General features: G+C 37.9%; 1 protein-coding gene across 1 annotated transcript; it reads right to left on the bottom strand.

Annotated features, from left to right (window-relative positions):
* Nucleotides 1-8,140: 8,140 nt before the first annotated feature.
* LOC101742638 (golgin subfamily A member 7) lies at nucleotides 8,141-14,241 on the bottom strand. Its single transcript, XM_004926068.4, has 3 exons — nucleotides 13,921-14,241; nucleotides 13,423-13,575; nucleotides 8,141-12,193 (listed from the first exon to the last, which is right to left on the bottom strand). The coding sequence occupies exons 1-3, from the start codon at nucleotides 14,071-14,073 to the stop codon at nucleotides 12,017-12,019; spliced, it is 483 nt and encodes a 160-aa protein (XP_004926125.1). The 5' UTR covers nucleotides 14,074-14,241; the 3' UTR covers nucleotides 8,141-12,016.
* Nucleotides 14,242-15,004: the final 763 nt, after the last annotated feature.

Raw genomic sequence — 15,004 nt, 5'->3', positions numbered from 1 at the left:
AAACGTACCTGCGCACAAAACAACAGAGTCTTTTGTCTTCACAATAAATAGGCAAGGTTTAAAAACCTAAAGCTCAAACAACAAGTCTTCCCCGAACGCAAATAGCCATTACGAAAGTTTAAAACAACTGAATATCGAAGCTTTGTGAAACTTCGCGTTTGTTCAGTTCAGCCTTATTTAGTTACCGACTCAAACAAGGAGACTGACTGTTTTATGTTTCTATCTGTTGTAAGGAAGTTTTTGCATAATCCTCGAAATTAAATAATGCGGTGGCTTTGACGTAATGATATTTTAGCTTTGTCTTAAGGTGGGTGGCGCATTTACGTCGTAGATGTCTATGGGCTCCAGTAACCACTTAACACCAGGTGGGCTGTGAGCTCGTCCACCCATCAATAAATAAGCAATAAAAAAAGTGTAATTTTGTCCCGCAGACTACAGTCGTTTCAATTTATATTTATTAAATAACGTGAACACTTGAAGGGAGTTTACTTCATTTTATTACAACCTTTTACAATTTTTATGGCCAAAATTTGTGAATGTTTAACAAATTTTGGTGACCGGCCGACACCTAAGTCTATCGCCATAACTTATTTACTTTCCTGGATGGAGCGAATAATAAACACCCACCTCCTTGGGTGTCTTCAGAATGGCCAGCTGATCAGTGAATGACAGTACGGTTTCTGTTACAGTCGCTCTACTGACGATCTTCTTGTACACCTTACCCACAAGTGCTGACGTCCTTGAGCGACGGTAACCATTCACCTCGAATGGGCTGTATGGTAGTCTGCAAATAATTACGTAAAAAGAAAATATAAGTACGAGGATGTGGTTCTAGCAAGTAATGATTGCATTATACATCGAAATGAAACTAGCTGACCCGGCAGACTTCGTAGTGCCTCAATCGATAAATAAAACGGTTTTAACGAGACTAACGAACAGCAATTCATTTTTATATATAGAGATTTTGTGTGAAATATGCCAATGCTATATTAGTATTCAAATTTAAATTGATGGTAAATTCACCGGCCAAACACACGCACACGTAGGTGCAAATGTTTGTCTCGGTTATAGTCTCGGTTATATTATGTACTCGTATATAATTTGAAGCTGCGTTGTATATGTACTAACACAGTAGTGCCGCGTTCACTGTACAGAGACAAATACCTTTTTGCCATTTCTTGCTAATTTAATGTTAATAATAAACTAAATGTAAAGGACCATTATAACCGTAATTACAAAGAGCAGATAATGAGGTATTTGCAATTCCGTAGACTTTTCCAGGACGAGGGAGCCGGCCTTCCTGTAACACAGAGTGACTTTTAATTTCAGTTCTTTTAGATGTAGTCATTTTATGATGGGAATAATGGGTGTCAGCGTGTAACAAAAAATGACCTTAGATATATTACGAACCGAATGTTTTTTTGTGTTGCTTAGTTAGGTGCACGAGCGCACGGCCCACCTGGTGTTAAGGGGTTTCCGGAGCCCATAGACATCAATCACGTTTATGCTGCGGTTAATCTTGAGGCATAAATTCTAAATCTCAGTTATTTCCGTATCTACAACGGCTGCCGCACTTTTCAAACAGAAACGCACTACTACCTCACGGCAGAAGTAGGCAGGGTGGTGATACCTACCCATGCGGACTCACAAGACGCACTACCAGTAATTACGCAAATTATTATTTAGGAATGAGTGAATTTAATATTAGGAGTAGGAATGAGTGAATTTAATATTAGGAGTAGGTATTTTGGCACACGGCAACAGGCCTACATAGCTTGTGTGAACGATAATACTTCTACCTATGTGATTTACTGCATCCGTAGTCTAATAAATAAGACGCCCGGTGTACTAGAATCAAAGGTATGACCATGCCAGGGTTCAAATGTTGTAAGCAGCTAATAATTGTCTTGGTAAACTTACGGTTCGTAGGTGGTATAAGTCCAGTCATGTTCCGCGGCGAGCAATGACGTCCATACCGCGATGTCTATAAGTTCCGGTGGTAAATGCCCCGTGGCAGCTGTCTGTCTGCCTCCAGTATCTATAGCGCCATCGGTAGATCATGACATAACCTGTATATCGCCAATTTATCACGGGCATTCCCAAAAAATCGATACCGGCCGTAGTTTGGTAACTAGATCGTATTCGTTGGGAGCAAACTAATTTATCCTTCTGTTTGGATGTTTCCTTTGCTCATAAATTATCCGCTATTTGTTTGAGGGCTATTAGACGATGTCGTAGTATTAATTAGAGTAGAGATGAAGAGATCGCTTTTAGTGATAAGACCGCCTATTGTACAAATGCTCTGATCTGTTTGTTGACTGTTTAAAAAAAAAAAAAATTTGTGTTTTGGTGTGTGGTGGTGTGCAATAAAATATATTCTCTCGCTTTCTCTAATTAGTTTCCTAAAGTCTTGTCGATAAAACTGAATAAAAATGTCAATAAATATAATAAGTCTTGTGTAGAAATAGCCAGGTTCTGATATTTAAACGTGTTTAAAGTTTTGGTGGGAATTGAAATCGTGTGGTACTATATATATTATTGAGCTGACTGGGTAGTGGAGCTCGCGGCTCACCTGTCGTTTAATGACCAGGGCCCATAAATAAAACAATGTGAGTTCACCGCCCCCTTAAGACATGATTGTTTCGTGGCAGAAATAGCGGGACAGCCCACCTGATGGTGAGTGGTTACCGTCGCTCATGGACTTCAGCAATTGCAGGGGCAGAGCCAAGCCGCTGACAACCTAAGTCTCAGGAAGTCTTGAAAAAGCATTACTCTGGATTTCATATTTCTTAAAATTATTCATTGTATTTTCATTCAATTGATCTTACTTTTCTAATTTCAAGATATCGTCAATAATATTTGAGATTGTCAACTGATGCACTGTCGATTGTACCAATAATTGATGTGATATCAATCATGTACTTATTGTAAATTTGTCAATGTTTTTATTGTTGATCACTTTTTAGTGCTAGTTGCAAAAATAATAAATAAATAATAAAATAAATAAATCTCTTCTAGCTCCCTGACCTATTGCAGCGTGTATCTACATATATGTACATATATCGAGATATTTACACAGATAAATTAAAATGAATGAGAATGCCTTAACTAACATCTGACGTAACGAGATTCGAAACTTTTCTTATTAAAGGAATCCCAAACTTTATGCCTTCTAACAGTATACAGTGTATTCAATATGAGTTGACCTATCACGTTTCAGTTTTGTATAAGACTTAGTACGAAAGTGTATCTTTGGGCAGGTCGTGTTATTTTGGTGGTTCGAGTGTATGTGTCTTGTTCGTTATGTAACAGTTTTTTATTAATTTTGCGTCGTGAGGTAGACGATGGGGCTTTGAGCACTTTTAGAAAACTCGTGAGCTTATATAACGATGCTTTTTTGTCGGGCAATAAGTCAAAAATCAGTTGTCTGTAAAGTCGGTTTACTGACGATAGTTGAACGTGACGTCATAAGAAAATATCAATTTCATTTTTCAATTATCGCAATTATCGTTGCTATAAACAATTGACACCAAATTCACTTTTCACTGAACTTCGTACTTGACGAAAACATGTAAATGTATTATTGTATAGCAGCTGTCCACGCGGATGCATCGCTCACTCAAGTAGGAGAGAGACAGATGTCGAATGCGGAGGCCGATTGTGCCTCTTTGTCGCTCGTTGTGCGCTCTCGCTTGCACGTCAAGCCTTAAATGGAACGCCTCAGAGCGAGGTAACGCCGCATGAGTCATGTTTTTTCGTGCGTGCAGCCTGCTCCATCGAATTATAAGATATTGTCACGTCAAAATTTGTTATAAAAAAGTTAATTAAACTTTGGTTCGATATTTTTTGTATTTGTAGTATGGTAAAAAGTCACACGGAAGGGTACCATGATCCTGCCTATTTCTGCCGCGAAACATTACAGCTCCTGTACTGATACAAATTGAGACTTCAAATTTGGGTTTTCATGTTTTTGGATTCTGATTATGGCTTATGACCAGGTGCGCCGGATGTATGTACCTATACTCATCATACTAGCAATTATTGATTGGCTAAATCAACAGAATGAAATTATTTGTGTTTGTTGAAGCAGTATCTCTCGTTGCCTGCAATAGCCTCGTGTAATTAGAAGCTATAAAAGCTCACGTTTACGAGCTTTTCGAGAATTACGCCCTTATATCAAATACGAGAATCGTAAACGCGTCACACTCATTGTCTTCTCGATACGACCCACTAATTTCTTTGCTTTTAATTGGGAAACTTTATACTGCCTCTACTTGTTATATCCTGGAAAGCCCGACGGCTGTCCTGCAGAAACCGGATAACCCAGTTTATGTGCATGTGGAGATCGACAGTGCAACTTTACAAGACCCAATTAAAGTTTAAAATTTGGAAAAAATATCAACAAAAACTAGTTATTTGAATGGAGCAAACTTAATTGAAGTTCAATTAAAAAGATCGAGCTATTAATGCTAATACCAAATAAAACAATAAAACGCACCTTTATTTACAACGATCAATGTTGCGTTTTAACCGAAACGTCGCTTAAGCCAAATAGCCTTTCACCACTCGATATCTCTTGATTCGGCTTTAAAGATCTCATTAACGTCATTAGATAAACAATGAAATAGTTTTGGCACTGGCATGGTCAATGCCCATGGGCCCTCAGGTCTCAGAAGGTATCACTCAAAATAAATAAATAAAAATCGGTAAAAAACTTTTAAGTTAAACGGTTTTATTTTATGTGCACTGAAAACTACAAAATAAATAAATAGTTACTTACCTATCAACCTACGTAGGTCATCTCGGTCATTAATATCTCTGATGGTAGTGGTTGTCATAACATGAACCATGTCAGTGGCCGAAAGGCAGTTCATGAAAGAACACTAACACCAGGGTTTGCTTGGTAGGTAAACTAAGCACACACTATAACAAGTAGGTATTTTGACCTTCTAGTTCAGATATATTTTAGTACTAGGCAGAATAGCTTTTAGGCATATTAGACTAAAATAAAAACGTGGGGCCCATTATTATTTCTGTATTACTTTCTACTATACTAAGTGTGGATTGTATCGACTTATTATAATCGTCATCATCATCATCCTAGCGGCTTATCCCGGTCGCATCCGAAACCTCATAGCTCCGGAGTCCAGGGTCCGCTGAATCGACTTACTATAATCGTAACTGGAGGTTTTGACCATCAATAACCAGCCGTGGCGGCTTCACCAGCGAACGCCGAGCTCATGATCTACCAAAGTATAAGACATGCTCTACCATAGGTATGATTTCAGAGGGGCCCCACGTTTTTATTTTAGTCTAATATGCCTAAAAGCTATTCTGCCTAGTACTAAAATATATCTGAACTAGAAGGTCAAAATACCTACTTGTTATAGTGTGTGCTTAGTTTACCTACCAAGCAAACCCTGGTGTTAGTGTTCTTTCATGAACTGCCTTTCGGCCACTGACATGGTTCATGTTATGACAACCACTACCATCAGAGATATTAATGACCGAGATGACCTACGTAGGTTGATAGGTAAGTAACTATTTATTTATTTTGTAGTTTTCAGTGCACATAAAATAAAACCGTTTAACTTAAAAGTTTTTTACCGATTTTTATTTTCTTGTTTTTAGTATTTAGTGAAATTGTCTACCGAATATTCCTCATTCTATTTAATTCATTCAGTGCATCATTATTACATGGTTTCTTACCTGATAATTTAGTACAATCTTATTCCTCAATACATAGATAGCCCTTCCAGAGACTTAACTCGACTTAGAGCCACGTATGCTTGTCCTTCCTCAAACAATTTTGAGCCCAAATATACTACTGCATGGTCGACGGTGCTGCCCTGCATTTTATGGACGGTGGATGCCCATGACAAAACTAAGGGCAACATCCTTCTTTCAGCCGTACCATAATTGAATTTTGCTGGAAACTGTATGGCTTTAGGGTAAATAGCGTGCATGCCGTTACATTGTACGCCGGCAAATCCCGAAGTGAAAACGCTGTGGTCACCTTGATGCCATGAAGCCCGAATAATTCTAGCAACGTCATTAATACTAATGAATACATTTGGAATTTCAATTCTTTCAGGTTCACCGTTTTCAGGTATATCTGGCACACTAAGTCGTATTAAGTCTTGTTCACTAATCTGGACATTTTCGTCAATGCGTACATCTCTATAAAGTGGGTTATTTCTAGTTAACCATCTTAAAGCGCTGTAGAATTTTTCGCGAGATATTGTGAACTCTCTTGTGATGTTCAAATTCTCCAAACATTCTGTAACTACAACGATACCCACCTGGCTGGAAGATCTTGGAAGCATATTAGGTAATCTTTCACTGACCTCAAAGATATCTTGTCCGCGGAAACCGTACTGCCCGTATAGCCCAGTAAATTTTACGATTTTAACAAGCGGAATGATTCTACACAGCAATCGCTGCTCTGCTTGCGTCAGCGCTTGAATCTCATCTGGTATTGAACCTGGATCCAGATTATTCCAGTACGCCTTTGATGGTGCTATTGTTTTATTACTGGTCACATGTGTTTGGCAGCGCGAACATAGAAGTAATGTTGTTTTTGAAGACAGTTCTGCAGGTAGATATCCTAATACAGCTGTGTTGTAACGTACAGTATGAATTTGGTTAGGATATCAATGCTTCGTGCAAATGTCACAAACGTGTATACAGGATGTGTTAATGGCATTTTCAAACGCTTGTACATGATTTTCAGCTCTGCGTTGCTGTGCACGCTCACGTTGGTTATTTAACCTGTCGTGGCGTTGCTCAGGTGTTTCTGAAGCTTCTAACTCCTTTCGTCTCTCACGCCGTCCTGTTAACCTGGCCTCATGTTGCTCAGGTGTTTCTGACGCTAATAGCTCTATTTGTCTGTTACGTTGTAATCTTAGCCTGGACTCATGACGCTCAAGTGTTTCTGACGCTATTAGCTCTCTTCGTCTGTCACGTTGTGATGCTAGCCTAGACTCATGACGCTCAGATGTTTCTGATGCTAACAACTCTCTTTGTCTGTCACGTTGTGATGCTAGCCTGGACTCATGACGCTCGGGTGTTTCTGACGCTATTAGCTCTCTTCGTCTGTCACGTTGTGATGCTAGCCTGCACTCATGACGCTCAGGTGTTTCTGACTCTACCAGCTGCCTTTGTCTCTCACGTTGTGCTATTAACCTGGTATCATGTTGCTCAGGTGTTTCTGTTGCTAACCGTTCTCTTCGTTTCTGTAGTCAACTGTGGGTTTCATTTTCACTTTCCTTTGCACGTTTCGTTCTATACTTTTCTTTTGCCTTTTCGAGCCTTCTTTTTCGTTGTGTAGCAGTTTCGTTTTTATTTTTGTTTGCTTTTTTATTTATTGTTACCATGTTGTTCCCACGACTAAGGGGCATTTTGACGGTCAACCCCGCCAGAAGTCCAGCAAAGGGGCAAGGCTTAATATACAAGATGCGCCCAATCTTGAGGGGGAAGCGCTGACGACATTACATTTTTACCCACCCTAATGCCATACAGTCCTCGGCACGTTTTAACCTATTACCTTAACTTAGGTGGTATAGCTACCGCTTACTAACGAGGTATCTAATTACCAATTTTTTTTTATCTGTCCCTCTACACACACACACTACGTCACACAATCTTGGACGCAACTGTTCTCGACACGACTAATCATGCCCCCACCTAATACGCCATTTTGTAACTTGTAACACCTAATACGAAATTTTGACATAATGACAGTATTCTGCTAGTGTAGTCCTATTATTTGATACCCATATTGTGGTGGTTGTGGAAAAATATGTACCTAGTCCGCCATATTGGAACGGCGTCCATCTTGAATTTTAAATTTTGACATAATCATCGTGTTTTACTAGTGTAGCCCTTTCATTTGATACCCATATTGAGGGGTTTAAGGAAAAATATGTAATCCGCCATTTTGTATCGGCGGCCATCTTAGATTTATAATGTCATTGATTTTATTATATTGTATTGTCATCTAAATTAAATGTGTGTACCAAATTTCAGATCAATCTGACAACGGGAAGGTGCTTAAATTTCAATTTCTAATTTTGACCCAAATAAATAAAAAACAAATTCCGTACAGGTCGAGCTAAATAAAACCGTTTAAAAACAAAAATATAATAATAATATCGATATTTTATTTATTTAATAATATAATTTCCACATTCAACTAATCCACTCACATTTTCACAATTATAATATTAATATGTATCTTTATATTACAAAAGTTTTATAAATTTGTGATTATAAAATGATAATTAATTAAAACTAATCGGAAAACATTTACTATCGTATCGTACCACAAGCCGTGAAGGGGACAGACGCAGTTGGTGCAATGGCCGCTGGTTCATTCATTCTATGTTGTGGGGTTTACAAACGTTGAGATATACTATTCGACGTCAAAACTAACAAACACGGAGTAGGTCAGAGCGTATTGCTTAGATGGGTGGACGAGCTCACAGCCCACCCGGTGTTAAGTGGTTACTGGAGCTCATAGACATCTACAATGTAAATGTGGTTACAACGGCTCTGCCCCACCCTTCAAACCGAAACGCATCACTGCTTCACGGTAGAAATAAGCAGGGTGGTGGTACCTACCCGCGCGGAGTCACAAGAGGTCCTACCACCAGTAAAGGTGCCAGGTCAGGGCCCGGTCCAAAGGAGTCCAGCTGACGGATAAAGAAGCTGTGGAGAACAACATGCAATGTGGCAAGCTGAAATAAAGAATGCAGCAAAACCAGTCTGGAGATGAGCAGCAATAAAGACGCACGGCAATTTGACAGCAATAACAAACAAACTAATACTCTTAAATGTATCATCTCATTTCGGATTCTAAACGATCCGTGTGCTTAGTGCGAGTTTCTTAACGTTACCGATCACGTAAAAGTTAACCCAATTTCGTATGCAGTTGGAACAGCGCCCCTAGCGGCAAACGTACGCAAACGATCCCATTTCATGCAAATATGAGTTAACTTTTTCGCTATCGAGAACGTTAAAAAACTCGCACGAAGTACACCGATCAAAATGAGGAGTTCGATGGTGTAGGTTTGTTAGCACAGTTTACGCGGTTTACTAATCAGTTATTCTTGGCACATATAAAGGTTTAGTCACAGCATCAACAACGTAATGGCGCGCGAATAATTCCACCAGACCCTACACGCGATCGAGTGGGGGGTGCCCAGCCGACCGGTGAAAAAAGTCGCTGTACACCAATTTCGGTTCGTTAAATAACACCACGACCGGTTTGTTGGCTAACAACAATACGTACGTGGTGGAAATAAATGCTAGAAAACAATATTTTAATAATTTAATAAAGTCGTATCACGGTGCGCGAAAATCACATAAAATAATACGCCTTCGCTGGGAACTGAACCCGTTTATATTGACAGGTGACGGATATAAACGTCGTCGCAGAGTTAAGATCTCGACGGTTTTCAGTATTGAAGGTATGTAAGGCAAATATAGAATATTATGAATAAAAGCACGAGTATCTAGTGACAAGTCAGCTGACAGGGGGCAGCGGCACATGAAAGATAAGATCATCGGTAGCTTGATAGTAGGTCACAGTCGATATGCTTCGCAGTAAGTATGCAAATTTACAAGTTTTGTATTTGCCTTTAATTACACTATGTTACATAATCCACCGGAGGCGCGTTGTGGGGGCCCGCGCGGTCCGCCACATACTGCACCAGCGGCGGCGGAATCTGTTCTGGACTGGTGCTTATAGACAGATTCCAACCCTTCATCATCTACGTGTCCCGCTTGGGCACTCCGACACAGCCCCCTTCCCTCACGACCGCCTCACGAGCCGGGAGGTCTGTCTGCCCTCCCATTCTAAAGTCAAAATGAGCATTTGATGCAACTATCCCAATACAACTTAACTTACATCTATACATTCAGTGACATGAATATTCAATTTAAATCTATCTAAATATCTTAATGATATTCGCAATATTAAATAATCACGTACGAATAGTTTCGAAGATATCATAGAAGCAGCGGCTGGGAGCCCGCCGCGGTCCTCCGACCCTAGACCGCGGGTCGCAATGTTTTCGCAAGAGATTATTTATTATTTCAAAATACAATTACATAGTCAAAATCTATTCTATAACATTTAAATAAATGGAAGAACGTTAAGGCGAGGGAGTTCTAACTGCGAAACTATATAAAATAAAAAATTCACTTTAAAAACATTAAAATAAAATAATAATTGAAACATTTAATATTATTTTTGGATACCACACCAGAACGTGTACAATGGATATAGCTCCACTCCACGGAGCACCTAGTTCGGCAAGTACCAGTAATCATTTATCGGTGTACCCAACTGTCGACTAGCGTTTTTAGTTTCGAACTGTCAGTGTTATTATTATCTTATCACTCTGTCGACCGCTGGCCCAACGGTTACTACCAGCGGTTACCTTCCGGCGGCTCCTTGGGAGCCCCCACAACGAGCAGCCCCCAAGTGCCTTAGTTATTACTTGGTCGAAATGTTGGGTAGTATGTACGTAAATTTATGCCAATTTTGCTTACGACAGTGTTTAGTTCACTTTATATTCAATTGTCTTAAAGAAAAAATGTTTACAGCTAAATTGATTACATGACATTCAAATCACTAATTTGTATAAAAACTAATTACGAATTGATAATATAATTATATTTAAAAACCGTTTAGTGTAAAGTAAAGAATTTTTGAAACTTGGTACCTATTTTGGTTTGAAAGTGATGGAGCAAGCTTACTGTTTCAAATATAGACGATGGACCAGTTGTCACAATCGTGCTTGTCCCGATGCATTTAGTACTGGTAAAGACGTCCATCAGTTAATATATATAGTCAGCGTGTAGCACCCAGACGTGTGGACCGAACGGTAACCAGTCACCGTCGTCAGAAGCACGCCACGGATCCTCTAGATCCAATATCGGAATTTTTAGGCATTCCAAGCACCTGTCATTGGTCTCGTCGAAAGCGACGAAGGGTTCGGCGAGTAACTTAACTCACAGACACAGCCAACTCAGTTTCTCTAAGGACCTTATCAGTGGAACACGATTTCGAACCGGTAGTAGATTTTGTGAAGCACTTCACTTGCTAGGGCTACCGTTAGCATATTCGCATTGAGCCCGTGAGATCACCTACCCGTCCGGTAAAGCTTGTATAAAGCCTCGTGCCAGTAGCCTAGCACAGGCAAAAAAGGTAAATACGATTAGGTGCAAGGCGGCACTGGACGATCGAACCGGTCACTGAATATTTTCAATTAAGTATTGGTTTTGTAACAGGCATCTTCTTGTTATTAAATTGCAATTTAGCTTCAGTCTTGACTGATTTTTCCACAAAATGTTTGTGACAAAACAAAAAAAGATTAAGTATATAGATTATGCATCGAACAATTGCAATATTTTTGTCAAGATTTCAAAAGCTTGCTGCTTCTAATAAAAAGTACATTTAAAAACATTAAGTATTTGGGCTCAGCACTCCAAGGCTCCTTATGGATTCTCAATATATTTCCAAAAGTTGTCACTTTTATAAATCACATTGCCACTTGTATAAAATTAACTTAATGTGGGATTAAAAATCTTATCTCTGTTATCTCATATAGTGTGGTGACTCACACAGAGAATACAGACCAATGTGGCGCAGATAATCAAAAGTCTCAATTCTGACTAATGAGAACAGAAAACTGAAGAAGTAGCACACATACAGGCATCCCGGCGGACTTGCTGTCTATACTACTCACAAAGGACGCATGCCGCATTGCTCACACAGTTTGTTATAACAGAAATACTAAAAACAAGATGTTGCCGTTGTTGTCCCGATCTAGAATTTGACATTGCCGTCTTTAATATTACTCTGTAACTATTGTTGTTATTATGTATTGTATTTATAATTAATTTAAAAATAAAACTAGCTTCATTGCCGATTTCCAGTACCAAGTTTCACAAAAATCCTTTAAAACCAGAAACGTTACATGAAAAACTCCCTGCTGTCGTGTGGTGGTCAAGTATGTCGGATCGATGTGTTATTCCCTGTCGGGCTCTGGCAGTTGGGTACGTCTATCATCGTGATTTCAATGACTCGTAGTCCGCGAAGAATGGGATCAGTTATATGAACACCTCGGGGGTTGTATACCCTTTCGTTTTGTGTTGCTATGAATTTTGAGACTTTCCTTAAATGCTGAAATAAATAAATAAACATTATATATTTCACTGATTAGTGGTGTTTTGGTTTTAATTCTTTACACATGCAATAAAAATCAAACCCGCAAAATTATAATTGGCGTAATTACTGGTGGTAGGTCTTCTTGTGAGTCCACACGGGTGACGACGTGAAGCAGTAATGCGTTTCGGTTTGAAGGGTGGGGCAGCCGTTGTGACTATACTGAGACCTTAGAACTATATCTCAAGGTGTGTGGCGCATTTACGTTGTAGATGTCTATGGGCTCCAGTAACCACTTAACACCACGTGGGCTGTGAGCTCGTCCACACATCTAAGTAATAAAAATAAATAAATAAATAAAACATGATTTTTTACTGATTTTAGGTGTGAAATAACTCAAATTTTTAGATGCCATCTCTCACTGTTATTACTATGTTTGGACTGCCAACAGATACCGAGGTAGCAACGTTGAACAATGAATGGAGAGAATTAAAGCTTGCATACCAAATCTTAAGATATTTTTAGCTCATTTTGTGTGAAATGAAATTTAAAAGTCCACAAATTATGTTTAAGTGGATATTTATCATCTATTGATGAAAGTTAGCTCAATGTTCATATGTCGATGTATACCACCTTCATCATCTTTTACTGTGAAATCTGTTATCTATTCATAACGTCAAAAATAATACAATGACAATAAAAATACAAAATTAAAATATGAAAGTAGTTTTAATAATCTGTGCGACTTGCAAAAACTAAAGAAAATACTAAATGAAATTTAATTTAGATGTTCCTAAGAGTTTCAGAAGTGCTGATTATCTTTATGGTTAATAATGAAATTTATATTTAATTTTTTATAAATATATTCCGATTTCACCTACAGATTGTAATACTGCTATTTTTATTTTAATTTAAAAGGAAAAGTTTTGTAGATAAAATTTTATTTTTCCGACTGATAAATATATCATGTCTGTTTAGATTTAAACTTTAACATATTCTATGTAAAAAAATTAAGCTTTGATATGGCTCTGTAGTTGATCTGATGCTTTATAGGTTTATTAGAAAAAAATCAAATAGGGTTTTAGAGGAAAACAAAATCAAGTAATTGAATATTTAGAGAAGTCCAACTTCAATAACATGTGCTACTTGATTTAATAAGATTAACTAAAATTAAACCTGGCACTTAAATTATAAACTATGAATTTAACAATTTTGGCAGAAAATCTGACTTAATAAACTTTATTTACCTTTTCATAATGTGTCTCTGTACAGATATAAATGAAGTAGGCAGTCAGACAGGCAAGGCATCCCTCACAATATGTACTGCAGTCTGCTGTCTCTGCCATTTCAAAGTGCTCATTCAGTCTCTCTATTGTATGTTCAAAGGTTTGTCTGTCTATCTGTAGTAGAATAGTAGAAACTTTGATTAAGTTTTTTATATTGTAATCATAAACTACTTTTCATTTTAATTAAGTTATTAAACATGACACTTAAGTTAAGGAGCTTCGACCTCGCGTCTTTGGGCTTTGAATAATCTGATATGCTGAATGGTCTTTTCAGTGGATAGTGGCTTGCCCGAGTCTATGTTTATGTATTTATGTATATTAATTTTTTGGTCGATCGACTGTCTCCAGTTACGATCTGCTTGGCCGTAATCTCATTTGCCTTAGAAGTCAACAATCAGCTTTACATTCACAGATCAATCTTTATTCTAGATTTGTAGATCAACATCATACATCACTCACCCTTTCTTCAAGCTCAGGCGGGAATCTAGTCTGGAATTTAACTGCAGTGCCTTCAGAATAGTCTCTTTGTATGAATATTTTGATTCCCTGCTGTGTGGGAGTCTGCTGACTGCCAGGAGTGTTAGGTCCTGAAGGGATTCTGTTGTTCGCCATTTTCTCGCGTGTATAGTGTGTAATAACGGGTTACTCAATTTCATACACAAGAATGTTTGCGTCATGAATATATCATAGTTTTACAATATCGTTTTATGAGATAAACAATTCTATACGCCTTTGAAAGCAGGAAAGTTATCGCTTGATGTCACGAGAATGACGTTTTGTAGCAAGCAAAGTAATTGCATTTTTTCAACGGGAAAGCGAAAGTATCATACCATACAGCCAAATCTTTTGTATTTTCTGTTTTATGAAAAGATCTGGAGTGAAATGAAATGAAGTTGATTAATTTGAGACAATAATTGGGATGAAATTAAATGAAACGATATGATATATTATGAAATGTATTATTAGTAAAATGATGATTATTTATTGAGTCTTTTTCAGTGGACTTTTTGAAAGATCCTGAGAAACTACATCTAGTAGCTTTGATTCATTTTCCCACATTTGTGCACCATCTTAATGAGACTTTATTTCATCCCATTTCATTTCATTTCATCCCAATTGATATAATTACAAATTACTCAACTTCATCTCATTTCGCTTCATAGCTTTTTTCATACTAAAACAGAATACACACAGTTAACAGGCCATATAATCTTGAAAGGAGCGAAAAATCACATCAATTACTGAACTGTCGTGTCGTCGTTAATTTTATTATTTTACTGGAAACATTCAGAGTTACTAACAATAAAAAAACCTTGGTTTTCCATTATTCCCCGTTCGAAGCAAAGATAACAATCTTACTAAAATCTACAAAATGGACCTCTTAAATATTTTCATTCAGTACTTTCACACAGGACAATTTTATTTATTTATAAGTTTTTCAAATCCAATTGATTGGATGAGTAATTAAATAATGGACACGACAAATTCGTACTGTCATTGGGTGTTAACAACTAAAGATTGTTGAAGAAGTCGACCTGAATTA

Source organism: Bombyx mori, chromosome 26 (genome assembly GCF_030269925.1).
Source record: "Bombyx mori chromosome 26, ASM3026992v2".
Classification (NCBI taxonomy): domain Eukaryota; kingdom Metazoa; phylum Arthropoda; class Insecta; order Lepidoptera; family Bombycidae; genus Bombyx; species Bombyx mori.
The sequence above is the reverse complement of the archived record's forward strand: the minus strand, read 5'-3'. Positions and strand labels throughout refer to the sequence as shown.

What these genes read in the sequence shown, in the direction of transcription:
- LOC101742638 (XM_004926068.4), bottom strand. Translation starts at nt 14,073, where the DNA reads ATGGCGAACAACAGAATCCCTTCAGGACCTAACACTCCTGGCAGTCAG. An exon ending in CGCCTGAGCTTGAAGAAAGG is followed by an intron (nt 13,576 to 13,920) that starts GTGAGTGATGTA and finishes ATTCTACTACAG; the next exon opens with ATAGACAGACAAACCTTTGA. An exon ending in CAGAGACACATTATGAAAAG is followed by an intron (nt 12,194 to 13,422) that starts GTAAATAAAGTT and finishes TATTTATTTCAG; the next exon opens with CATTTAAGGAAAGTCTCAAA.